Source organism: Filicampus tigris, chromosome 2, assembly GCF_054856515.1.
Source record: "Filicampus tigris isolate MCC_2025a chromosome 2, RoL_Ftig_1.0, whole genome shotgun sequence".
Lineage (NCBI taxonomy): Eukaryota > Metazoa > Chordata > Actinopteri > Syngnathiformes > Syngnathidae > Filicampus > Filicampus tigris.
In genome coordinates, this window is record NC_141218.1 from 23,945,469 (window position 1) to 23,972,847 (window position 27,379).

At 42.8% G+C, this 27,379-nt stretch overlaps 2 protein-coding genes across 15 annotated transcripts in view; both read left to right on the plus strand.

Moving 5' to 3' along the window:
- The window catches only part of LOC147151836 (protocadherin gamma-C5-like), a 262,710-nt gene that overhangs the window by 160,837 nt on the left and 74,494 nt on the right, over window positions 1–27,379 (plus strand). The gene's annotated exons all lie outside the window — the stretch shown is intronic.
- On the plus strand, window positions 12,551–15,617 carry LOC147151840 (protocadherin beta-4-like). The gene is made up of 2 exons (XM_086023054.1): window positions 12,551–13,248; window positions 14,536–15,617. The coding sequence occupies exons 1-2, from the start codon at window positions 12,920–12,922 to the stop codon at window positions 15,338–15,340; spliced, it is 1,134 nt and encodes a 377-aa protein (XP_085879180.1). The 5' UTR covers window positions 12,551–12,919; the 3' UTR covers window positions 15,341–15,617.

The window sequence follows — 27,379 nt, forward strand, 5'->3', positions numbered from 1 at the left end:
ACATCTCAGATGTGAATGACAATGCACCTGTCTTTGAGAGGGGCTCATATGAGTCCTACGTTGTTGAAAACAACACACCAGGTCTCTCTGTATTCACACTGAAAGCCAGTGACGCTGACTGGAACCAGAATGCTCGTCTTTCTTACATCCTCGAGGACTCCTCTGTTAACGGAGTGCCAGTCTCCTCCTATGTGTCTGTTCATGCAGATAGTGGAGTCATCCATGCAGTGCGTTCATTTGACTATGAGCAATTAAAAGAGTTCCACTTCCGCGTCAGAGCCCAGGATGGAGGCTCCCCTCCCCTCAGCAGCAATGTGAGCGTTCGCATCCTGATCCAGGACCAGAACGACAACGCGCCTCAGGTCCTGTACCCGGTGCAGACGGGCGGCTCGCTGCTAGCCGAAATGGTGCCTCGCTCGGCAGATGTGGGCTACCTGGTGACTAAAGTGGTGGCGGTGGATGTGGACTCTGGCCAGAACGCCTGGCTCTCTTATAAAGTGCACAAAGCCACAGACAGGGCGCTGTTTGAAGTGGGCCTCCACAATGGAGAAATAAGAACTGTCCGCCAAGTGACTGATAAAGATGCTGTCAAACAAAGACTGACTGTTGTCGTGGAGGACAACGGGCGGCCCTCTCGTTCGGCTACAGTCATTGTTAACGTGGCGGTGGCCGACAGCTTCCCTCAAGTGCTGTCAGAGTTCACTGACTTTAGCATGCACGACAAGGAGTACAACGACAAGCTGACTTTTTACTTAGTCTTGGCGCTGGCTGTGGTCTCCTTCCTCTTCATCACCTGCTTGCTGCTGATCATATCAGTCAAAGTGTACAGGTGGAGACAGTCTCACATCCTCTCCCACTCCAACCTGCCTGTAATCCCGTATTATCCGCCACGTTACTCTGATACTTTGGGGACAGGGACTCTCCCGCACGTGTACAATTATGAGGTGTGCAGGACCACTGACTCCAGAAGAAGTGACTGTAAATTGGACAGAGCGACAAGCCACAACGTGATGGCAATGGACCCCCATTTTACAATGACCATGCAGAAACTACATAGTGAAAAGCACATCCTGGATGAACCTGATCCTCCTCTAGAGGTTAGTTTACAACATTTTCATGGACTGTTCTTTATTCTTTCGGTGATCGACCTTGTTGTCATCATTAATATAGTTTCCAAAGGTCGTCAATCATCATATTACCTTCACCAAGTGCAATTTTTTAAAGGCAAGCGATATTGTTTTTATTTTACTTGAGTTTGCTGACTGAGAAACATATGCATCTGAAGTGAAGTTCAACTTCAGAACCATGGACAGCTTCCCATTTAGTCTTTTTTTCTTTGTTAGCCATTGAATAGTTGAACTAAAATTGTATCATTATTTTATAATCAAATGGGCTTATGGTTTGACGTATACTGTTAAATCTATTTTCAAGATGTCTCTAATACATTTCTTGAGCGTATCTAATGAACTGCATCCTAGCAATAGTTAAATACAGTGCTGACTTCTTGGTAGTATTTGTGTTTATCCATATCCCCATAAAGATGATTTATTCATCAACATAATCACTGGCAGAACTGCATCGTTTGATCACCAGTGAAGTGATGACAATGTGCAGTTTGTGTGAAGTATCAATGATTAATCATTAGTGAGTACAATATGCCTATGACTCTGAGTAGGTTAAGCACAATAATGAAGATGGATGGATGGATGGATGGATGGATGGATGGCTCCCCAAAGTGCTGCCAAATAATAAATGATTTTTTTATTGAAAAGATTAAATATGTGAAACACATCAATGAGTCGAGCACTTATAACCATGCCAAAACCATTTGATCTCATTTAATGGATGTAACAACATGTTGGATTTTGTGGTAAGCACATGTACCTCTATTGTCCATAGATGTGTGTTTCAATCTAGTTTGTACATCTCTAAATGGGGTTTGCTTACTCCTTCCATGTTCGCATAGTTTCCTCATTCCAAAAACATTCTTCTTAGGTGAAATGTAAGTGTGAATGTTTGTTTGTCCAAATGTGACCTGCGATTGTCAGTCATGTTTAATCCACAATTATTGCAGAATAAAATATTCCATTAGTTAAGAAAATTAAATAAAAATAGTCAGTGTTTCTGGGCGGCACGGTGGTCGACTGGTTAGCACGTTCACCCCACAGTTTGGAGGTCGTGGGTTCGATCCCGGCCCCGGCCTCCCTGTGTGGAGTTTGCATGTTCTCCCCGTGCCTGCGTGGGTTTTCTCCGGGTACTCCGGTTTCCTCCCACATTCCAAAAACATGCATGGTAAATTGATTGGACTCTCGAAATTGCCCCTAGGTGTGATTGTTAGTGCGGTTGTTTGTTTGTCTCTGTGTGCCCTGTGATTGGCTGGCAACCAATTCAGGGTGTCCACCGCCTACTGCCCGAAGACAGCTGGGATAGGCTCCAGCACGCCCCGCGACCCTTGTGAGGAGAAGCGATATTGATAATGGATGGATGGATAGTCAGTGTTTCCTTACTTTAATTGAATGATGTCAATATATGTTTCAGACTGATTGCCGTGCCAAGCATACACATTTATTAAGTAATATAGCCCTTTACCTTAGACATTGCACACTTTAATCCACACTTTTTGTGTAATTGACTGCCCATCAATCCCTCACAGAGTGTCAATACATTGAAAATGTTTCTTTGAGAACTGTTTCTAGGGAACACGTACAATCAGTGTACATTTGCCCTCTGTGAATTTGTGTCATGACAGAAATCAAATAAAAACATAAAAGTAATTATGCTACGTTAAGTGAAAATAACCCAGATAAATGTACCCTTTTTTTTTCAAACGTGTCAATAGGATGTTTAAAGGTGGGGGAAGTAAACAAATATAGCGTTGTTGTTAAGGTGAGAGCCTGGGCTGAGAGGTATAACTGTAATATATGTCAGTCATGCTTGTGTGCAGTAGCTGAGGCAGTAGGTTCGCTGTGCATTATTAATAGATTTTTATTTTGTGCGTCATGTGATGGGGAAAAAGTTCAGCTGCGTTCCATTTTGCATTGCAGTTGTGCACAATGTGCAAGTGAGACTTGACAACTTGTGGTGGCAAGATTACGTGTAAATAAAGATTTAACAACCACATGTCCGATGTCGGTGACATATCGTATATATTTATCACATTTGTCATGTTGTGTTAAAACGCTTAAGTCCTGTTCCATCCTGCAGTGTTGCTATATGGACTCTTAGGGACGCTGTAGACCAGAAAGTTGATGACTGGGAGTAGGATTGGAGCTGCGCCTCTGTACCGTCGACACATAACAGAGAGAACGCCACGGAGGACAACGGATTATTTGGCGTGCATGTCAAATAAAAAATATAGACATTTGGACCTGGACACTATTCACTTCGATTAAGAGTGGATTATATTCGACATTAGACTGTGAGGAGGATTGTTTTAGTGGAATATAAGCAGAGTGGAGCTCACTGGGGAGAATTGGACAGAACAATGAATGGGCAAGTATTGCTGTTTGTGTCGCTCTTCGCGCTCGACGCAGTGTACGGCCAGGCCAGCTATTCTATTCCAGAGGAATTGACCAGAGGATCTTTAGTCGGCAACATAGCGCAAGATTTAGGTTTAGAAATACAACGCTTGATTTCGGGCAAGGCAAAGATCTATTCCGGGAACAATGAAGAATACATCGAGCTGAGCCGAGAGAAAGGAGTCCTTCTCGTTAAAGAGAGGATCGACAGAGAGGCTCTTTGCGCACACACCCCACTTTGTGCGCTGCATTTAGAAATTATTTTGGAAAATCCGATGCAATTTTACAGCATTACTGTGCAGATTATAGACATAAATGACAATGCGCCAAGTTTTGAAAAAAAGGAAATGAAATTTAAAATAAGTGAGTCCGCGACCGTTGGAGCAAAATTCGTTTTAGAAAGGGCTGTAGATCTTGATGTTGGAATTAACGACCTTCAAAATTACGACTTAAAACCATCAGATCATTTTACCCTCAAACTTCAAAATACAGCGGATGTAAATAAAAATGTGGAGATGATTTTACAAAAGCCCTTGGACAGAGAGAAAGAGGAGCAGATGTCTCTCGTGTTAACGGCTGTAGATGGAGGAGAGCCGCGGATGTCGGGAACGATGTTGATTCTTATTACAGTATTAGACGCTAATGATAATGCCCCCATTTTTACACAGCACACATACAAAGCTATTGTTACTGAGAATTCAGCTGTAGGAACAATCGTGGCTACTGTTTCTGCCTCTGATGCAGATGGAGATTTGAACTCTAAAATATCATATACAATAACAAACACCCAAGATAACGTAAGAAATATATTTGACATAAATAAAGAAAACGGTCAGGTTTCATTGATTGGAAATATAGATTATGAGAAGTCAAGATTTTTTCAAATTCATTTACTTGCAAGTGATGATGGAGGACTCACCGACTCTTCTAAATTAGTTATTGATGTACAAGACATAAATGACAACAAGCCCACAATCAGCATAATGACCAAATCAAACGTGATATCAGAAGACGCCGAAATCAATACTGTTGTTACTATGATCAATACCAAAGATTTAGATTCTGGAGACAATGGAAATGTTAATTGCTTTATAAATGAAAACATTCCATTTGCTCTGAAAATCTCAAAAAAAAATTTCTTTAGTTTAGTGACAGAAAATGACTTAGACAGAGAGAGGTCGGCGGAATACAATATCACAGTGACATGTTGTGATGAGGGCGTGCCCTCCCTCTCCAGCAAAGTCACCCTCACCTTACACATCTCTGATGTAAATGACAACGCGCCTGTCTTTGAGCGGAGCTCATATGAGTCCTACATTGTAGAAAACAACACACCAAGTCTCTCTATATTCACGGTGAAAGCCAGTGATGCAGACTGGAACCAGAATGCTCGTATTTCTTACATCCTGGAGGACTCCTCAGTTAACGGAGTGCCAGTCTCTTCATACGTGTCCGTTAGTGCTGAGAGTGGAGTCATCCATGCAATGCAGTCATTTGACTATGAGCAACTAAAAGAGTTCCACTTCCGCGTCAGAGCACAGGATGGCGGTTCCCCTCCCCTCAGCAGCAACGTGAGCGTTCGCATCCTGATCCAGGACAAGAACGACAACACCCCTCAGGTCCTGTACCCGGTGCAGACGGGCGGCTCGCTGCTGGCCGAAATGGTGCCTCGCTCGGCAGATGTGGGCTATCTGGTGACTAAAGTGGTGGCGGTGGATGTGGACTCTGGCCAGAACGCCTGGCTCTCCTATAAAGTGCACAAAGCCACAGACAGGGCGCTGTTTGAAGTGGGCCTCCACAATGGAGAAATAAGAACTGTCCGCCAAGTGACTGATAAAGATGCTGTCAAACAAAGACTGACTGTTGTCGTGGAGGACAACGGGCGGCCCTCTCGTTCGGCTACAGTCATTGTTAACGTGGCGGTGGCCGACAGCTTCCCTCAAGTGCTGTCAGAGTTCACTGACTTTAGCATGCACGACAAGGAGTACAACGACAAGCTGACTTTTTACTTAGTCTTGGCGCTGGCTGTGGTCTCCTTCCTCTTTATCACCTGCTTGCTGCTGATCATATCAGTCAAAGTGTACAGGTGGCGACAAACTCGCGTCCTCTACCACTCCAACCTTCCTGTCATTCCGTATTACCCACCACGGTACTCTGATACTTTGGGGACGGGGACTCTCCCGCACGTGTACAATTACGAAGTGTGCAGGACCACTGACTCCAGAAATAGTGACTGTAAATTGGACAGAGCTGCTAGTCACAACGTGCTGGTCATGGACCCCAGTTCTACAGGGACCATGCAGAAGATTTACAGGGAAATGAACATCCTGGATGAACCTGACTCTCCTCTAGAGGTTAGAATTCCCAATTTTCCTTTGCAAAATGTGGTTGTATGCAGTCAGTGGGACAGGAATCAGAAACATGGACAGAGACAGAGGGTGCCAACAATGCAGTGTCTGTTAATTGTTTAATCCAGTTGTCTGTGCATGACTGAAAATGGTTTCTGTGGTTCAAAATAATTGCTATAAATAATTTCTATAATGTCTTTAAAAAAACAAAATAACTCAAAGCATGAGGTATCAAATTTAACAATACCATGTTTATATTGTCTCAAATGACAAAATATGTATATTATTCGTTTATTTATTTATACGCTTACAATACTCGTCATTTTTATATATATATATATATATATATATATATATATATATATATATATATATATATATGTATATGTATATATCCATCCATCCATTATCTGTACCGCTTCTCCTCACAAGGGTCGCGGGGCGTGCTGGAGCCTATCCCAGCTGTCTTTGGGCAGTAGGCGGGGGACACCCTGAACTGGTTGCCAGCCAATCGCAGGGCACACAGAGACAAACATCCGCACTCACAATCACACCTAGGGGCAATTTAGAGAGTCCAATCAACTCACCATGCACGTTTTTGGAATGTGGGAGGAAACCGGAGTGCCCGGAGAAAACCCACGCAGGCACGGGGAGAACATGCAAACTCCACACAGGGAGGCCGGAGCCGGGATCGAACCCACGACCTCTGAACTGTGAGGCGGACGTGCTAACCAGTCGACCACCGTGCATATGTATATATGTATATGTATATATGTATATGTATATATGTATATATGTATATATGTATATGTATATATGTATATATATATATATGTATATATATATGTATATATGTATATATCTATATATATATATATGTATATATATATGTATATATGTATATGTTGTGCACGTGGTGATTTTTAGTTTATTTGTGTCTCTTTACGTGCTCCTGACACTGGCTAACATCAGTCATGAGTCATATGAAAGACTTAGGAGAGAATGGATTTTTTTATAAGGACATCACAATAACATTGTTCGAATCGGATGCGTCTTTTAAAGAGGAAATCCACCCAAACATATTTTTTTCCAGAATATCTTCTATGCAGGCCCACTAGTTGAAAATTAATTTTTGCGTTTGTGGAATTTGAGTGAAGATGCAAAATCCACCCCTTTTTAGCCATCTCAGTGTGCTGCTATTTATTCACTTCTGTCTGACTGAAAAAATTACATCACAACTGCTGAGGGCTCAGGTATCGACCAATCACGGCTCAGCTTGAGAAAACAGGTCAGCCGTGATTGGTCGTTATCTGAGCCCTGAGTACTTGTTATGTCCTTTTCAGTCGACAGAAGTGACAAAATGGCCGCCCCCGGAGATAGATAAAAACAAAGGGATTAACTCTTATTCCACAAACACAACATTTGTAAGAATGCCTTGTGGAGTTTTCACCGATGCAGCGACCCTACACATGCACGTTACAAATCTAGAACATCGCCACAAATTTAAAGTTGACAAACAACAACCATGATCCTATCGGCACTAAACATTTCAACCACTTGTGTAGTGTTTGTTTATTTGTCTTCTCATGATTTATTTTTCCCAGGCATGTTTTAGACTCTATTTAAATTCGGAATTATTTAAAAATGATTGCACTATCTTGTCAGGTTCTGTGATTCAAGTTTTCCGATGATACAAATCTTTTGAAGGTCGCTGATGGTGTAGAGGTACACTCGCTTGAGTTGTGAGTGGGCAGCGTGGATTCGGTTCCCACTCAGTGACGGTGTCTGTGTGTGTGCCCTCCGACCGTCTGGCGACCAGTTCAGCGTGTAGTCTGCCTTTCCCCCATTGTCAGCTGGGATAGGCTCCGGCAGCTCCCCGTGACCCTGGATAAGTGGTGTGGAAGATGACACATGAATCTTTTGATACAAAGCTTTTAAAAATGGGATAAAGTTTGAGAAAGTTATGAATGTCTCGCAGCTGCTGCTGCTGCTGCTGCTGTTGTTGTTGTTGTTGTTGTTGTTTGAACCTCCACGTATTGGCTGAGATCAGTCAAATGGATGCCCTTTTGGGTGTGTGTGTGAGTATGGGGGGTAGGGCGGTTATTGCACGATGTATTCTGATTCACCAACATATGCAGAGTTGTACGAACAAAATGGGCTGCTGGTGCACGTGGCCTGAATCTGACAGCGAATTTGAGAATATGCTCAATTTGTGCGCAGAGTCCTAACATTCTTGATATCTGCAGTATTAGTAAATGAGGCCCATTGTCTTTTTGGAAGCAAAATATTCAAATATTTACTGTTATTGTAAGTGATTTTAGTGAGACGTCAAACATTTCTTTGCGGTAGATATTTCTGTTGTTTCATATTCACTCCATCAGTATGACAAGTGACTCTACAACCTAGCCAGCCTGTCCAGTCTGATGATACACAACGCATGCACCGAGACTCAGGTGTAAACTCCATTTCTAGAATTTCCTTTCAAATGTCTCAAAACTAAGTGAATTGCTTCTTTGTTGTGTCTTGCTACTAAATTCAACCCATATCTGTGGTAAATCGTGATTTGATTGAAAATCCAATGTTATCTTGTGCTCACTAACCAAATGTCTGTAGATGTCCATGACTTACAAGATTTTATGAACCTGTGCTGATATAGCCTAACCTTTATGAAAACGAATCATTCTGTCATTTTATATCATTAATATCCTCAGTGTAGATGTAAAATGAGAATATATTGTACACTGAAAAAAAAATTGATTGTTGAATGTACTCCATTGTATTTCATTCGGAGGTTGCACAAAATAAAATCATCTGGATCCAGATACATTTTAAGGAGATGTATAGTCCACTTGAGGGATTGATTCAGATGATTATATTTCGTGCAACCTCTTTACAAAATAAAATGGAGTAAATTCAAAATTCCATTTTTTTCAGTGTATGAAACAGTGGCAGAAAATGCACGGAATTTTTTTTTTTCTTGCAATCCCACCACTTGCGAAATGACAAAACAGATGATTCACTGGGAGATATTTTCAAATACGTAATCATTCATCATCCGCCCCCAAGAGTCATCCCTCCTTTCGAATTTTCTTCGCAAAACTTTTTTTTTTGATAGATGGATATATTTGTTTTCCAAATGTGGAGTAAAAATGTTGTCAAGTTAATGATTGGTTGACATTTAGCTGATTCATAGTGTGGGGTTTACGTTTAGAGCCCCAAACGTCAAATTAGTTACTAAATTATCAGTATATAATCAAATACATAATCAAACAAATAAATTAAATGAATTAGACTTTTTTTCCTTCTATGATGATAACTTGGGGAGAGGGGGGGACTTTAAATGTACATACAGTATGCGGCGCATGCAGGCCTGCATGTGATATCCTGCACTACAAGTGTTTGTACTCTTAGGGACGCTGTTGGCCAGAAATTCCCCCGATCAGTTACGTGTATACCCAGCACACAATGATCCACATTGACATCACACCAACAGAAGAGGGAACGCGCGCACATCCGTTAGCCCAGTCGTTTTTTTTATATATATACAATCCTCTCAGGCAACACGGGGATATTTTTTTCTTTTGTATGACCTTTTTGGATCAGAGGAATTCCAAAGCGTTTTGGCTCGAATTTGGACCGTTTGCACATCGAATGGAACAATGAAGCGGCAAGTACTATTGTTCGTTTTGGCGTATTTTGTCGGCTCCGTGCTCGGGCAGGTTACCTATTTCATTCCTGAGGAAATGAGCAAAGGCTCTTTGGTTGGAAACGTAGCGCACGATTTAGGCGTGCATGTGAAAAGGCTGAAATCTGGGAAAGCTCGCATCTACACGGAGGGCAATGGAGATTACATGGAGCTGCACACAGACAGAGGGCTGCTCGTTGTTAAAGAAAGGATCGACAGGGAGGCGCTCTGCGGACAAACAACGCCGTGTGCGTTACATCTGCAAATCACTCTGGAAGAGCCCATTGAATTCTACGCGGTGACTGTCGAAATTAAAGATATTAATGACAATGCGCCCACTTTTAAAAAAGATGAGATGACGTTTAAGATAAGCGAGTCCACTGTGATTGGAGCAAAATTCGTGCTGGAAAGGGCTGTGGATTCAGATGTCGGTGTGAACGGATTGCAGGGCTACTCGTTAAAACCTACAGATCATTTTCACCTCAAATTACAAAATCAGCAGGATGGGAGCAATAGAGTGGAGATGGTTCTTCAAAAAACTCTAGATAGAGAGGCTCAGGAACATCTCTCTTTAGTTCTCACCGCGGCTGATGGCGGTGAGCCACAGCTGACGGGAACAATGCGTGTAGAAATTGCGGTGCTAGACGCAAATGACAACGCGCCCGTATTTACGCAGGAAATTTATAGGGTCACTGTGATAGAGACTGCCCCAAAAGGCACCTTTATAAGCACTGTGAGTGCTGTGGATGCAGATGAAGGCTCATATGGGAAAGTATCTTATTCGATAACAAATACAGTGGATGACATTGCTGTTATTTTTCTAATTGATAAAGAAAGTGGTGTGGTGTCTTTAATTGGAAGGCTTGATTATGAAAAGGTTCATCACTATGAAATATATGTGCAGGCTAGTGATGATGGGGGGCTGACAGATTCATGTAGAATTATTGTGGAAGTGACTGACACAAATGATAACCCCCCATCTATAGATATCATGTCCAAAACAAGTTCTATATCAGAGAATTCTACACCAGGAACTGTGATCACTATCTTTAATGTGCAAGATCCTGACTCTGCGGAAAATGGCCATGTTGTATGTTCTATTGAAGAAAACATGCCATTTCTGATGAAAAGTACATCTAAAAAGTTCTTTAGCTTAGTGACAGACGGCGATTTGGACCGTGAGCGGTCGGGCAAATATAATATCACAGTGACGTGTGCTGATGAGGGCGTGCCCCCCCTCTCCAGCAAAGTCACACTCACCTTACACATCTCAGATGTGAATGACAATGCACCTGTCTTTGAGAGGAGCTCATATGAGGCCTGCATTGTAGAAAACAACACACCAGGTCTCTCCATATTTACAGTCAAAGCCAGTGATGCTGACTGGAACCAGAATGCTCGTATTTCTTACATCCTGGAGGCCTCCTCAGTTAACGGAGTGCCAGTCTCCTCATATGTGTCTGTTAGTGCTGAGAGTGGAGTCATCCATGCAGTGCGTTCTTTTGACTATGAGCAACTGAAAGAGTTTCACATCTGCATCAGAGCCCAGGATGGCGGCTCCCCTCCCCTCAGCAGCAACGTGAGCGTTCGCATCCTGATCCAGGACCAGAACGACAACACCCCTCAGGTCCTCTACCCGGTGCAGACGGGCGGCTCGCTGCTGGCTGAAATGGTGCCTCGCTCGGCAGATGTGGGCTATCTGGTGACTAAAGTGGTGGCGGTGGATGTGGACTCTGGCCAGAACGCCTGGCTCTCCTATAAAGTGCACAAAGCCACAGACAGGGCGCTGTTTGAAGTGGGCCTCCACAATGGAGAAATAAGAACTGTCCGCCAAGTGACTGATAAGGATGCTGTCAAACAAAGACTGACTGTTGTCGTGGAAGACAACGGACAGCCCTCTCGTTCAGCTACAGTCGTTGTTAACGTGGCGGTGGCCGACAGCTTCCCTCAAGTGCTGTCAGAGTTCACTGACTTTAGCATGCACGACAAGGAGTACAACAACAAGCTGACTTTTTACTTAGTCTTGGCGCTGGCTGTGGTCTCCTTCCTCTTCATCACCTGCTTGCTGCTGATTATATCAGTCAAAGTGTACAGGTGGAGACAGTCTCGCGTCCTCTACCACTCCAATCTGCCTGTCATTCCGTATTATCCACCACGTTACTCGGACACTTTGGGGACGGGGACTCTCCCGCACGTGTACAATTACGAAGTGTGCAGGACCACTGACTCCAGAAAAAGTGACTGTAAATTGGACAGAGCTGCTCGTCACAATGTGCTAGTCATGGACCCCAGTTCTACAGGGACTATGCAGAAGATATACAGTCAAAAGAGTATTCTGGATGAACCTGACTCTCCTATTGAGGTTGGTGTCTTGAGTTTTATATGACTTCTACAAAACACAAAAATAAGTTTCTCGATGCAAGTAATAGATGAAATGCATGATTATAGACAATCACAATGTATTCCACCATATTTCTGATACTAGTATTACTGCTGCCCGACAAGATTCGTGTATGATACACATTCTCCTCTAGAGTTTGATGTCATCAAGTAACAAATTGTGTTATCCATATGTTGATGATGGCAATTTTTAAAATCACATTATGGGAATAATTATTCAATGTATGCAGGATAGCTATATGATATATATTTTATTTGCAAATCTTAACTTTCCAAAACGGCATACACCATCTACGTGACAGTTTTCCTCTACTGGTAAGAAAACAATGAATTTGTTCTCATGTTGGGCTTCACAAACAACTGCCAAATTCCAAAATAACCATTTTCAGCACCATGGACAGAGGTTGTGTTGCGAAAGTGACCCGCAGTTCTTAATGCCCCTATTTACTGCAGTTAATCCATTCTGTTATGACATAATTTATTGAGTACCAAAGTAGTAGATGAAAAAATGAATTAACGATATACTGTATATATATTTTTAAAAAACACGTTTTATACATTTCATATATTATCTCAGTTCTGCTTTAGTTCTCATATTTTAGCTTTAGTTCTTTTATTTCTGGCTGTTGGTTTTGGTGGCATGTGAGTTATTTTTCTTTCATTTTTTTACTTCCTGTTGTAGTTTGTGATTTTCGTCCCAAAGCGGCGCTATTGGCATGCGTGTTGAGATTTAATGGCTGCTTGATTTTTTTTCCCCCTTCTATTCTTTGTCCCTGCCTTCCGCGCATAGCACACATCAGTCGTTGCGTCTGACGAGAACAGTGAGGATTCATGCTTTGACTGGATTTTATTGAATATTCTGTGGAGTGCTGTCTTTTTTTTTTTTTTTTTAAAGTAAATTTGCTAATGGAGTCGGGATTAATGGACCTTACTTGCTGAAGGAAAACAATCTCCTCGGACAAAAAAAAATGAGACGGCAAGTTCTATTGTTCCTTTCGGCTGTGTGCCTTCGCTCCGTGCTTGGCCAGGTCAGCTATTCCATCCCTGAAGAAATGTCCAAAGGCTCTGTAGTTGGAAACATAGCGCATGATTTAGGTTTAGATTTCAAGAGGTTGAAATCTGGCAAGGCTCGGGTGTACACCGGCCGCAGTGTGGAGTACATTGGCATGAATAAAGAAAAAGGTGTCCTCGTTATCCAAGAGCGGATAGACAGGGAGGCTTTATGTGGAGAGACCTCGCCGTGCGCTTTACATTTCCAAATCATCCTAGAAAATCCAATGGAGCTTTTCCGCGTAACAGTGGAGATTACCGACATAAACGACAACACGCCCAGCTTTACCAACGCTGAAAAACGCTTTGAAATTAGTGAGTCAGCCGTCATAGGATCCAAATTCATATTAGAGAAAGCGATCGATTTAGATATAGGGATGAATGGATTACAACAATACATACTCACACCCGCTGATAACTTTGCATTAAAATTAGAAAATGAGGCTGATGGGAGTAAAAAGGTAGAAATGGTGCTGCAGAAGCCTCTCGATCGAGAGAAGCAAGATTATATAAGGCTTTTATTAACTGCTATTGATGGAGGCGAGCCACAGCTGTCAGGCACTATGCAGATATTTGTTAATGTGTTAGATGTGAATGACAACGCACCCATTTTTGAAAAGCGTATTTACCCAGCAAAAATATTTGAAAATTCACCCAAGGGTACCATTTTGACGATTGTGAGTGCTTCTGATAAAGACATCGGCGCAAATAGAGAGGTATCATATATGATATCTCCCAGCAAACGCCTCCTGTCTGATATTTTTAATATTAACCAGCAGACTGGTGTGATCACCCTGGTAGGAGACATTGATTATGAAAAAGCGACTTCCTATCAAATGGATGTGGAGGTGGTCGACAAGGGAGGTCTGTCTGATTCCACAAAGGTGGTGGTTGACGTCATTGATATGAACGACAACTGCCCTCACATTAATGTTGTTTCTAAATCAGATATCATATTAGAAGACTCGCCTCCAAATACAGTTATTGCCATGTTAAGTGTGAGTGATCCTGATTCAGAAAACAACGGGAAAATTGAGTGTTTCAAAGATAATAATAATCCATTTAAGATACAAACTACTTTAAATGGATTTTATACTTTAGTTACAGAGGATGATTTGGACAGAGAGAGGTCGGGAGAGTATAATATCACTGTTACATGCACTGATGAAGGCGTGCCCTCACTCTCCAGCAGCGTCACTCTCACCTTGAAAATCTCAGATGTGAATGACAATGTGCCTGTCTTTGAAAAGAGCTCATATGAGGCCTACATTGTAGAAAACAATACACCAGGGATCTCTATATTTACAGTTAAAGCCAGTGATGCTGACTGGAACCAGAATGCTCGTCTTTCGTACATTCTGGAGGACTCCTCAGTTAACGGAGTGCCAGTCTCCTCCTATGTGTCTGTTCATGCAGATAGTGGAGTCATCCATGCAGTGCGTTCTTTTGACTATGAGCAATTGAAAAAATTTCACTTCTGCCTCAGAGCGCAGGATGGAGGCTCTCCTCCCCTCAGCAGCAACGTGAGCATTCGCATCCTGATCCGGGATCAGAACGACAACAGCCCTCAGGTCCTGTACCCGGTGCAGGCGGGCGGCTCGCTGCTAGCCGAAATGGTGCCTCGCTCGGCAGATGTGGGCTACCTGGTGACTAAAGTGGTGGCGGTGGATGTGGACTCTGGCCAGAACGCCTGGCTCTCCTATAAAGTGCACAAAGCCACAGACAGGGCGCTGTTTGAAGTGGGCCTCCACAATGGAGAAATAAGAACTGTCCGCCAAGTGACTGATAAAGATGCTGTCAAACAAAGACTGACTGTTGTCGTGGAGGACAACGGGCAGCCCTCTCGTTCGGCTACAGTCATTGTTAACGTGGCGGTGGCCGACAGCTTCCCTCAAGTGCTGTCAGAGTTCACTGACTTTAGCATGCACGACAAGGAGTACAACGACAAGCTGACTTTTTACTTAGTCTTGGCGCTGGCTGTGGTCTCCTTCCTTTTCATCACATGCTTGCTGCTGATCATATCAGTCAAAGTGTACAGGTGGAGACAGTCTCGCGTCCTCTACCACTCCAACCTTCCTGTCATTCCGTATTATCCACCACGGTACTCGGATACTTTGGGAACGGGGACTCTCCCGCACGTGTACAATTACGAAGTGTGCAGGACCAATGACTCCAGAAAAAGTGACTGTAAATTGGACAGAACCTGCAGTCACAATGTGCTGGTCATGGACCCCAGTGCTACAGGGACCATGCAGAAGATTTACAGGGAAAAGAACATCCTGGATGAACCTGACTCGCCTATTCAGGTTGGTTGTTTGAGAGATGTTCCATGTGTATAGAGATTATAACTTTTTGTCTATGATTAGCACTGTAATTACAAATTCATTTTTAAAGTCCATTCATCACCTAAAGTGTAAGATAAGCAAAGGAAAGTTGAATGTCCAATCTATTATGTTGCAGTACATTACTCATTGCCAATTAGCAAAAAAGACCAAATAATACTAACAATAACAATAATGTTTGTTTGTATGTGTGTGGCCTGTGATTGGCTGGCAACCAATTCAGGGTTTACCTGGCCTACTGCCCGACCGAAGACAGTTAGGATAGGCTCCAGCACGCTCCCTACCCTATAGTAAGGATAAATGGTTTGGATAATAAATGGATGGATGGATGATAATAATAATAATTTATTTTGTACTGTATTAATCGATTTTATTTACATCCAGTCATACTACATTTCAAATGTAAAAACGGGAGGTATATATGTTGCAAACTAACAATAGATTAATCAAAAAATTTGTTAAAATTTGATCAAATCTGCTATTCTAAAGTAATTATATTTACAGCACAATTCATTGTTGTTGATTTTGTAAAACTGGCTGAAAATAAAATTTTAACATATCAATTTATTTTTGCATGAATCTTTTAGGTAGAAAGGACCCGTATTTTTTGACGTTGGATTTATGCATTTGATTCATAAAACCACCTACGCTTTTTTCACCCAAAATATTTAATATAGGCCACTATTTGAATTATTTCTATGATGCTTTGTTACATCTCCAGGACAATTTTCCACTTGATGTATGCAAGTCTTTGTTGTTGCGTGCAGAACAGAAAAGGCTGCTTGCGGCCAGAGTGTGGCAGTCTCCGACCGGGCTTCAGTCAGTCCCTCCCTTTTACACAATGATGCTTTCGACAGTAAAGCAGTCATTTCGAGCCAGTACTCACTAAACGTGGATGTGGACGGCTGTTGTCTCTCTTCATCATTTTTTTAAACTACACTCATACCGATTATGAATGATTTTGTTTGTTTTTTAACGGTGGAATATTTATCTTAAACGATGACACGTCAACGAGGCCTACTGTTGTTCACCTTGGTTGTGTATTTCACCTCCGTGTTCGGACAAGTCAGCTACTCGATTCCGGAGGAAATGGAGAAAGGCTCGTTGGTGTCAAACGTAGCTCAAGATTTAGGATTGGACTTGAAAAGGCTGAAATCCGGGCGAGCTCGCCTTCATTCTGGGGACAATGCGGAATATATCGAGCTGGATAAAGAAAGAGGGCTCCTCCTTGTGAAGGAGAGGATAGACAGAGAGACGCTGTGCGGTGAGACGACGCTCTGTGCTTTGCATTTGCAGATGATTCTGGAAAATCCCATGGAATTGTTTCGCATCACTATTGAAATCACAGACATAAACGACAACGCACCACGCTTTGCATCTCGGAACAAACGTTTTGAAATTAGCGAATCAGCCATTGTCGGTTCCAAATTTGTGCTGGAGAAAGCCGTCGACGCTGACATTGGTGCAAATGGACTCCAAAGCTACTTGCTCAGTCCAACCAATAATTTTCATCTTAAATTGGAAAATCAAGCAGACGGGCGCAAAAAGGTGGAGATGATATTACAGAAGGCTCTCGATCGAGAGCAGCAGGAGAAGATTTCCTTGTTATTAACAGCCGTTGATGGCGGACAACCACGCAGGTCAGGAACAATGCAGATTATTGTCCATGTGTTAGATGTAAATGATAACGCCCCTGTGTTTACTAAGACTTTTTACAAGGCAACAATTCGCGAAAATGCACCTAAAGGCACTAGTGTAATAGTTGTTAGTGCATCAGACAAGGACAGTGGCTCTAATGGACAGATATCTTATGTAATATCCGAACACACGCTCATATCCAAATTATTTCAAATTAATAGTGAAAATGGGGATATTATTTTAACTGGTGACATAGATTATGAGAAATCTAAAATATTAGAAATTGACATTGAAGCTGTAGATAATGGAGGACTGTCTGATTCAAGTAAGATCTTGATTGATGTAATTGATGTAAATGACAACAGTCCTCAAATGAAAATACTCTCCAAGTCAGATTCCATCTCAGAGGACTCTGCAGAGAATACTGTTGTCACGATGTTAAGTGTTAGTGACCCTGATTCTGGAAGCAATGGAGACGTGAAGTGTCACATCAATAATGGCATTCCATTTAAAATAGAAAACACAATGAATGGATTTTACAGTTTAGTTACAGACTTGGCTTTGGATAGAGAATTTGCATCTGAGTATAACATCACTGTGACGTGTTCTGATGAAGGCGTGCCCTCCCTCTCCAGCAGCGTTGCTCTCACCTTACACATCTCAGATGTGAATGACAACCTGCCTGTCTTTGAGAGGACCTCATATGAGGCCTATGTTCTTGAAAACAACACACCAGGTCTCTCTGTATTCCAAGTGAGAGCCAGTGATGCTGATTCAAACCACAATGCTCATCTTTCGTACATCCTGGAGGACTCCTCTGTTCACGGAGTGCCAGTGTCCTCCTATGTGACCGTTAGTGCTGAGAATGGAGTCATCCATGCAGTGCGTGCTTTTGACTATGAGCAACTGAAAGAGTTTCACATCCGCGTCAGGGCACAAGATCGAGGCTCCCCTCCCCTCAGCAGCAACGTGAGCATTCGCATCCTGATCCAGGACCAGAACGACAACGCCCCTCAGGTCCTTTACCCGGTGCAGACAGGCGGCTCGCTGCTGGCCGAAATGGTGCCTCGCTCGGCAGATGTGGGCTACCTGGTGACTAAAGTGGTGGCGGTGGATGTGGACTCTGGCCAGAACGCCTGGCTCTCCTATAAAGTGCACAAAGCCACAGACAGGGCGCTGTTTGAAGTGGGCCTCCACAATGGAGAAATAAGAACTGTCCGCCAAGTGACTGATAAAGATGCTGTCAAACAAAGACTGACTGTTGTCGTGGAGGACAACGGGCGGCCCTCTCGTTCGGCTACAGTCATTGTTAACGTGGCGGTGGCCGACAGCTTCCCTCAAGTGCTGTCAGAGTTCACTGACTTTAGCATGCACGACAAGGAGTACAACGACAAGCTGACTTTTTACTTAGTCTTGGCGCTGGCTGTGGTCTCCTTCCTTTTCATCACATGCTTGCTGCTGATCATATCAGTCAAAGTGTACAGGTGGAGACAGTCTCGCGTCCTGTACCACTCCAACCTGCCTGTCATCCCGTATTATCCACCACGTTACTCGGATACTTTGGGGACGGGGACTCTCCCGCACATGTACAATTACGAAGTGTGCAGGACCACTGACACCAGAAAAAGTGACTGTAAATTGGACAGAGCAGCAAGTCACAACATTCTTGTCGTGGACCCCAGTTCTACAGGGACCATGCAGAAGGTTTACAGGGAAAAGAACATCTTGGATGAACCTGACTCTCCTATAGAGGTTGGTCATTTGTGCTTTATTTGAGTTCCACAATACATTTTTTGATTCGTCATGAATATTAATTCATGATTATATTTTACAGCAAAATACCCACCAAGCATCCTTCAGTTGTTCATGTGACGGGATAAACAGTGCCACCCACTTGCTTTTTTGAATTAATCTCAAAACAATTGTTACTTGTAACAATAGTGTCACTTTAGAACAAGAAATATAAAACTGTATCTTACATAATGCTTTCATCCAAATGTCCATTCGGCATTGTCCGTGTCCAACTAAGTATTTATGGAAATAAATATCAAAATATCTTCCCAACAAATAGACTTTCACATGACTTCATTAAGCAAGTTAAATGGGCATGTATCAACAAAGCTCAAAGCTTCTAAGCGCACTTAATTGTTTAATGGTTATTATAACCACTTGAATTTGACTGCCTTGTAGAACCTGACTCAGTTCACCAAAATATAGTAGCATTGCTCTTTTCTCTCAAGTGCTTTTTGTTGGCTTATGTTCTCTGTACAAAAAGGTGCTTTTTTTTATCCCAAAACGAAGTCTGCAATTTTAAATACCGGTACGTGAGTGAAGCAGAAGGTAGTATGCATTTCAGCATGCTGTTGTTATTTTATTATTAGGCTATCTATTTTATGGTGTCAGCACCTTGGAGAGAAATGTGTTTAAAGTGCAAGTCAACCCCAAAAATGTCTTTAAAAAAATATGTTCTATGCAGACCAACTCATCAAAACATGGCATTCTGATTAAAATTGCGTTTGTGGAATATGAGTAAAACAGTAGAATTCACCCATTTTTGTCCATCTCAGTGGATGGCCATTTTACCACTTGCTGTTGACTGAAAATGATATCACAGTTGCTCAGGGCTCAGATAACAGCCAATCATGACTCAGCTTCAGAGAACAGGTGAGGTGATTGGATTTTGCTGCTTAACTCATATTCCACATATGCAATATTAATCAGAATGCCGTGTCTAGACCAGTGAAGGCGCATAGAATATATTATTGCAAAGATTTTTTGGGGGGGCGGTTGATTTTCACTTCAAGCCTTTAAATCTGCTGTCTTTCACACTTGCTTTTCACAAGTTTCCCTGATTTTCATTTGCATAAATTATACCATGTGCATACGCTGCAGATCACTACCATGTTAGCTTTTCTATGATAATCTAAATATGACGTCTAAACTCACAGTTGAATGAGGGTTGTCCTTTTGCCGGATAAAATTGAGCTTTTCTGTGTGAATGGAGCCTGAGGTTGTCCAGCACCATGGACAGTGAAAATGAGGGTATTGCGCCACAATTGGAACTCCCTTTTTCCTTGCAGCATCTATTTACAATTTTCTTGTCTGCAATAGCCCCAGATACCTAAATTAAAATTCTAACATCATGTGACCAAATCTGTTAATTTAATGCTGTTATTGCACTATTATTTTATTCACAATATCAATTTTATGAGAGTGGTATTGCTCTACTTTTTTTATACATCTTTTTTCTTTTATTTTACCTTTCGATGCATTTGATATTACAATACAATATACTGTATGACATTTTACATTTAACATCTTTGAGCTGCACTTGCACAATTTTAACTCTGCGGGACGCTGTTGCCTCATGTTTTTCAGTAGGTCTTTTTTAAGCTTTTGTCACATTTCCTCCCTATACGTTGATGAAACCGCGTCAGTTGTGGAAGCGCTGCATCGTGAAAGGATATTTGACGCTGAATCGAAACTATATTCCCATATTTGGATTGAACAGCATTTTTTTTTCTCCTTCATTGTTGGCCTACATTCGGTGGACTCTGTTACATAGAGGGAATGGACTTTGTCTTTTGTGCAGCTGGGAAATCAGCTCCGACAATGAGACGGCAAGTACTGTTGATGTTCATTTTCTGCGTCGGCTTCGTGATAGGGCAGGTCACTTATTCCATTCCGGAGGAAATGGGGAAAGGGTCTTTAATTGGTAACATAGCCCGAGATTTAGGCTTAGACGTCAAGAGGCTGAAAGCGGGTAAAGCGCGCATTTACACAGGAGACAGCGCTCAGTACATCGAGCTGAACAGGGAACGGGGAGCCCTCCTTATCAAAGAAAGAATAGACCGCGAGTTGCTTTGCAAGCAGACGACGCCCTGTGCGCTGCATTTCCAAATAACACTTGAAAATCCGTTGGAATTATTCCCCATCACCGTGGAAATCACGGACATTAATGACAATGCGCCAGTATTCAAAAAAGAAGAGAGAAAATTTGAAATAAGCGAATTGGCCGTCGTGGGCTCTAAATTCATGCTTGAAAAAGCGTTTGACGCTGATATGGGACTGAATGGTCTTCAGAGATACACCCTGAAGCCGAGCGACAGTTTTGCGCTGAAACTGCACAATCAGCCAGATGGCACCAAAAAGGTCGAAATGGTTTTACAAAAGCCGTTAGACAGAGAAAAACAAGAGCACGTATCTTTGGTTCTGGCGGCCGAGGATGGAGGAGAACCACAGCTGACGGGAACAATGCAGATCCATGTCACTGTACTGGATGCAAATGACAACGCACCAGTATTTAGTAAAGCTGTGTACAAAGCAAGCATCACAGAAAACTCCGCTGTTGGGACACTCATTACTAAAGTGAGTGCTACAGACGCAGATAAGGGAGGGTACGGAGAAGTGACGTATGTAATCGGGAATAGCATGGATACTGCGTCGAAGCTATTTCACGTTAGTACAGATGGCGGCGTCATCCTTAATGGCCCAGTTGATTATGAAAAAGAGAAAAATTATCACATTGACATAGAGGCTATTGATCAAGGGGGGCTCTCCGATTCCAGCAAAATAATTATTGATGTAATTGATGTAAATGACAACAGCCCTGTTGTGAATATGATTTCGTCATCTGGCTCAGTGCCAGAAGATGCCCCCCTCAGAACTGTGATAGCTTTAATGAGTGTCAGTGACCCTGATTCTGATGCTAATGGACAGGTCAATTGCGTTATAGGGGAAAATATTCCATTTGCAATAAAAATTACCAATAATAATTTCTATAGTTTAGTAACAGACAGTGACTTAGACAGAGAGAGGGCATGTGAGTATAACATCACAGTGACATGCTCAGATGAGGGCGTGCCCTCCCTCTCCAGCAGCGTCACTCTCACCTTGCACATCTCAGATGTGAATGACAATGCACCTGTCTTTGAAAGTAGCTCATATGAGGCCTACGTTGTAGAAAACAACACACCAGGTCTCTCTATATTTACAGTGAAAGGCAGTGATACTGACTGGAACCAGAATGCTCGTCTTTCTTACATCCTGGAGGACACCACTGTTAACGGGGTTCCAGTCTCCTCATATGTGACCGTTAGTGCTGAGAGTGGAGTCATCCATGCAGTGCGTTCTTTTGACTATGAGCAACTGAAAGAGTTTCGCATCCGCGTCAGAGCACAGGATGGGGGCTCCCCTCCCCTCAGCAGCAACGTGAGCGTTCGCATCCTGATCCAGGACCAGAACGACAACGCCCCTCAGGTCCTCTACCCGGTGCAGACGGGCGGCTCGCTGCTGGCTGAAATGGTGCCTCGCTCGGCAGATGTAGGCTATCTGGTGACTAAAGTGGTGGCGGTGGATGTGGACTCTGGCCAGAACGCCTGGCTCTCATATAAAGTGCACAAAGCCACAGACAGGGCGCTGTTTGAAGTGGGCCTCCACAATGGAGAAATAAGAACTGTCCGCCAAGTGACTGATAAGGATGCTGTCAAACAAAGACTGACTGTTTTCGTGGAGGACAACGGGCGGCCCTCTCGTTCGGCTACAGTCATTGTTAACGTGGCGGTGGCCGACAGCTTCCCTCAAGTGCTGTCAGAGTTCACTGACTTTAGCATGCACGACAAGGAGTACAACGACAAGTTGACTTTTTACTTAGTCTTGGCGCTGGCTGTGGTCTCCTTCCTCTTCATCACCTGCTTGCTGCTGATCATATCAGTCAAAGTGTACAGGTGGAGACAGTCTCGCGTCCTCTACCACTCCAACCTTCCTGTCATTCCGTATTATCCACCACGTTACTCGGATACTTTGGGGACGGGGACTCTCCCGCACATGTACAATTACGAAGTGTGCAGGACCACTGACACCAGAAAAAGTGACTGTAAATTGGACAGAGCAGCAAGTCACAACATTCTTGTCGTGGACCCCAGTTCTAAAGGGACCATGCAGAAGGTTTACAGGGAAAAGAACATCTTGGATGAACCTGACTCTCCTATTGAGGTTGGTCATTTGTGCTTTATTTAATACATTTTTATATTTATCATGAATATTGATTAATGATTATATTTTACCGCAAAATACCCACCAAGCATCCTTCAGTTGTTCATGAGACGGGATAAACAGTGCCACCCACTTGCTTTTTTGAATTCATCTCAACTTTAGAACAAGAAATATAAAATTGTGTCTTATATAATGCTTTCATCCAAATGTCTATTTGGCATTGTCTGTGTCCAATTACGTTTTTATGGAAATAAATATCAAAATATCTTCCCAACAAATAGACACGCACATGACTTCATTAAGCAAGTTAAATGGACATGTATCAACAAAGCTCAAAGCTTCTAAGCGCAATTAATTGTTTAATGGTTATTATAACCACTTGAATTTGACTGCCTTGTAGAACCTGACTCAGTTCACCAAAATATAGTAGCATTGCTCTTTTCTCTCAAGTGCTTTTTGTTGGCTTATGTTCTCTGTACAAAAAGGTGCTTTTTTTATCCCAAAACGAAGTCTGCAATTTTAAATACCGGTACGTGAGTGAAGCAGAAGGTAGTATGCATTTCAGCATGCTGTTGTTATTTTATTATTAGGCTATCTATTTTATGGTGTCAGCACCTTGGAGAGAAATGTGTTTAAAGTGCAAGTCAACCCCAAAAATGTCTTTAAAAAAATATGTTCTATGCAGGCCAACTCATCAAAACATGGCATTCTGATTAAAATTGCGTTTGTGGAATATGAGTAAAACAGTAGAATTCACCCATTTTTGTCCATCTCAGTGGATGGCCATTTTACCACTTGCTGTTGACTGAAAATGATATCACAGTTGCTCAGGGCTCAGATAACAGCCAATCATGACTCAGCTTCAGCGAACAGGTGAGGTGATTGGATTTTGCTGCTTAACTCATATTCCACAAACGCAATATTAATCAGAATGATTTGTTCAGACTAGTGAAGGTGCATTGAATATATTATTGTAAAGATTTGGGGGGAGGGGCGGGGTGATTTTCACTTTAAGCCTTTAAATCTGCTGTCTTTCACACTTGCTTTTCACAATTTTACCTGATTTTCTTTTGCATAAATAATACCTGTATGCATGTGCATACGCTGTAGATCACTACCATGTTAACATTTCTATGATAATCTAAATATGACGTCTAAACTCACATCTGAATGAGGGTTGTCCTTTTGCGTTATCAAATTGAGCTCTTCTGTGTGAATGGAGCCTGAAGGTGTCCAGCACCATGGACAGTGAAAATGAGGGCATTGCGCCACAGTTGGAACTTGCTCTTTCCTTCCAGCGTCTATTTACAGTTTTCTTGTCTGCAATAGCCCCAGATACATAAATTAAAATTCTAACATTATGTGACCAAATCTGTCAATTTAATGCTGTTATTGCACTATTATTTAGTCACCATATTAATTCTATGAGAGTGGTCTTGTTCTTACTTTTTTTATACATCTATTTTTTTTACTATTCCTTTGGATGCATTTGAAATTACAATACAATATACTGTATGACTTTTTACGTTTCATTTGTTTGAGCTGCACTTGCACAATTTGAACTCTACGGGACGCTGTTGCCTTATGTTTTTCAGTAGGTCTTTTTTAAGCTTTTGTCACATTTCCTCCCTATACGTTGATGAAACAGTTGTCAGTTGTGGAAGCGCTGCATCGTGAAAGGATATTTCACGCGGGATCTAAACTATATTCCCATATTTGGATTGAACAGCATTTTTTTCTCCTTCATTTTTTGGTGTACATTCGGTGGACTCTGTAGAGGGAATTGACTTTGTCTTTTGTGCAGCTTGGAAATCAGCTCGGACAATGAGACGGCAAGTACTGCTGATGTTCATCTTCTGCCTTGGCTCCGTGATAGGGCAGGTCACTTATTCAATTCCGGAGGAAATGGGGAAAGGATCTTTAATCGGTAACATAGCCCGAGATTTAGGCTTGGACGTCAAGAGGCTGAAAGTGGGCATAGCGCGCATTTACACGGGAGACAGCGCTCAGTACATCGAGCTGAACAGGGAACGGGGAGCCCTCCTTATCAAAGAAAGAATAGACCGCGAGGTGCTTTGCAAGCAGACGACGCCCTGTGCGCTGCATTTCCAAATAACACTTGAAAATCCGTTGGAATTATTCCCTATCACCGTGGAAATCACGGACATTAATGACAATGCGCCAGTATTCAAAAAAGAAGAGAGAAAATTTGAAATAAGCGAATCGGCCGTCGTGGGCTCTAAATTCATGCTTGAAAAAGCGTTTGACGCTGATATAGGACTGAATGGTCTTCAGAGATACACCCTGAAGCCGAGCGACAGTTTTGCGCTGAAACTACACAATCAGCCAGATGGCAGCAAAAAGGTCGAAATGGTTTTACAAAAGCCGTTAGACAGAGAAAAACAAGAGCACGTATCTTTGGTTCTGACGGCCGAGGATGGAGGAGAACCACAGCTGACGGGAACAATGCAGATCCATGTCACTGTACTGGATGCAAATGACAACGCACCAGTATTTAGTAAAGCTGTGTACAAAGCAAGCATCACAGAAAACTCCGCTGTTGGGACACTCATTACTAAAGTGAGTGCTACAGACGCAGATAAGGGAGGGTACGGAGAAGTGACGTATGTAATCGGGAATAGCATGGATACTGCGTCGAAGCTATTTCACGTTAATAGAGATGGTGAGGTCATCCTGAATGGCCCAGTTGATTATGAAAAAGAGAAAATTCATCACATTGACATAGAGGCTATTGATCAAGGGGGGCTCTCCGATTCCAGCAAAATAATTATTGATGTAATTGATGTAAATGACAACAGTCCCGTTGTGAATATGATTTCGTCATCTGGCTCAGTGCCAGAAGATGCCCCCCTCAGAACTGTGATAGCTTTAATGAGTGTCAGTGACCCTGATTCTGATGCTAATGGACAGGTCAATTGCGTTATAGGGGAAAATATTCCATTTGCAATAAAAATTACCAATAATAATTTCTATAGTTTAGTAACAGACAGTGACTTAGACAGAGAGAGGGCATGTGAGTATAACATCACAGTGACATGCTCAGATGAGGGCGTGCCCTCCCTCTCCAGCAGCGTCACTCTCACCTTGCACATCTCAGATGTGAATGACAATGCACCTGTCTTTGAAAGTAGCTCATATGAGGCCTACGTTGTAGAAAACAACACACCAAGTCTCTCTATATTCACGGTGAAAGCCAGTGATGCAGACTGGAACCAGAATGCTCGTCTTTCTTACATCCTGGAGGACTCCTCAGTTAACGGAGTGCCAGTCTCCTCATATGTGACCGTTAGTGCTGAGAGTGGAGTCATTCATGCAGTGCGTTCTTTTGACTATGAGCAACTGAAAGAGTTTCGCATCCGCGTCAGAGCACAGGATGGGGGCTCCCCTCCCCTCAGCAGCAACGTGAGCGTTCGCATCCTGATCCAGGACCAGAACGACAACGCCCCTCAAGTCCTGTACCCGGTGCAGACGGGCGGCTCGCTGCTTGCCGAAATGGTGCCTCGCTCAGCAGATGTGGGCTACCTGGTAACTAAAGTGGTGGCGGTGGATGTGGACTCTGGCCAGAACGCCTGGCTCTCCTATAAAGTGCACAAAGCCACAGACAGGGCGCTGTTTGAAGTGGGCCTCCACAATGGAGAAATAAGAACTGTCCGCCAAGTGACTGATAAAGATGCTGTCAAACAAAGACTGACTGTTGTCGTGGAGGACAACGGGCGGCCCTCTCGTTCGGCTACAGTCATTGTTAACGTGGCGGTGGCCGACAGCTTCCCTCAAGTGCTGTCAGAGTTCACTGACTTTAGCATGCACGACAAGGAGTACAACGACAAGCTGACTTTTTACTTAGTCTTGGCGCTGGCTGTGGTCTCCTTCCTTTTCATCACCTGCTTGCTGCTGATCATATCAGTCAAAGTGTACAGGTGGAGACAGTCTCGCGTCCTGTACCACTCCAACCTTCCTGTCATTCCGTATTATCCACCACGGTACTCGGATACTTTGGGGACGGGGACTCTCCCGCACGTGTACAATTACGAAGTGTGCAGGACCAATGACTCCAGAAAAAGTGACTGTAAATTGGACAGAACCTGCAGTCACAATGTGCTGGTCATGGACCCCAGTGCTACAGGGACCATGCAGAAGATTTACAGGGAAAAGAACATCCTGGATGAACCTGACTCGCCTATTCAGGTTGGTTGTTTGAGAGATGTTCCATGTGTATAGAGATTATAACTTTTTGTCTATGATTAGCACTGTAATTACAAATTCATTTTTAAAGTCCATTCATCACCTAAAGTGTAAGATAAGCAAAGGAAAGTTGAATGTCCAATCTATTATGTTGCAGTACATTACTCATTGCCAATTAGCAAAAAAGACCAAATAATACTA

What these genes read in the sequence shown, in the direction of transcription:
- LOC147151840 (XM_086023054.1), top strand. Translation starts at nt 12,920, where the DNA reads ATGAGACGGCAAGTTCTATTGTTCCTTTCGGCTGTGTGCCTTCGCTCC. An exon ending in ATGGAGCTTTTCCGCGTAAC is followed by an intron (nt 13,249 to 14,535) that starts AGTGGAGATTAC and finishes CGTGAGCATTCG; the next exon opens with CATCCTGATCCGGGATCAGA.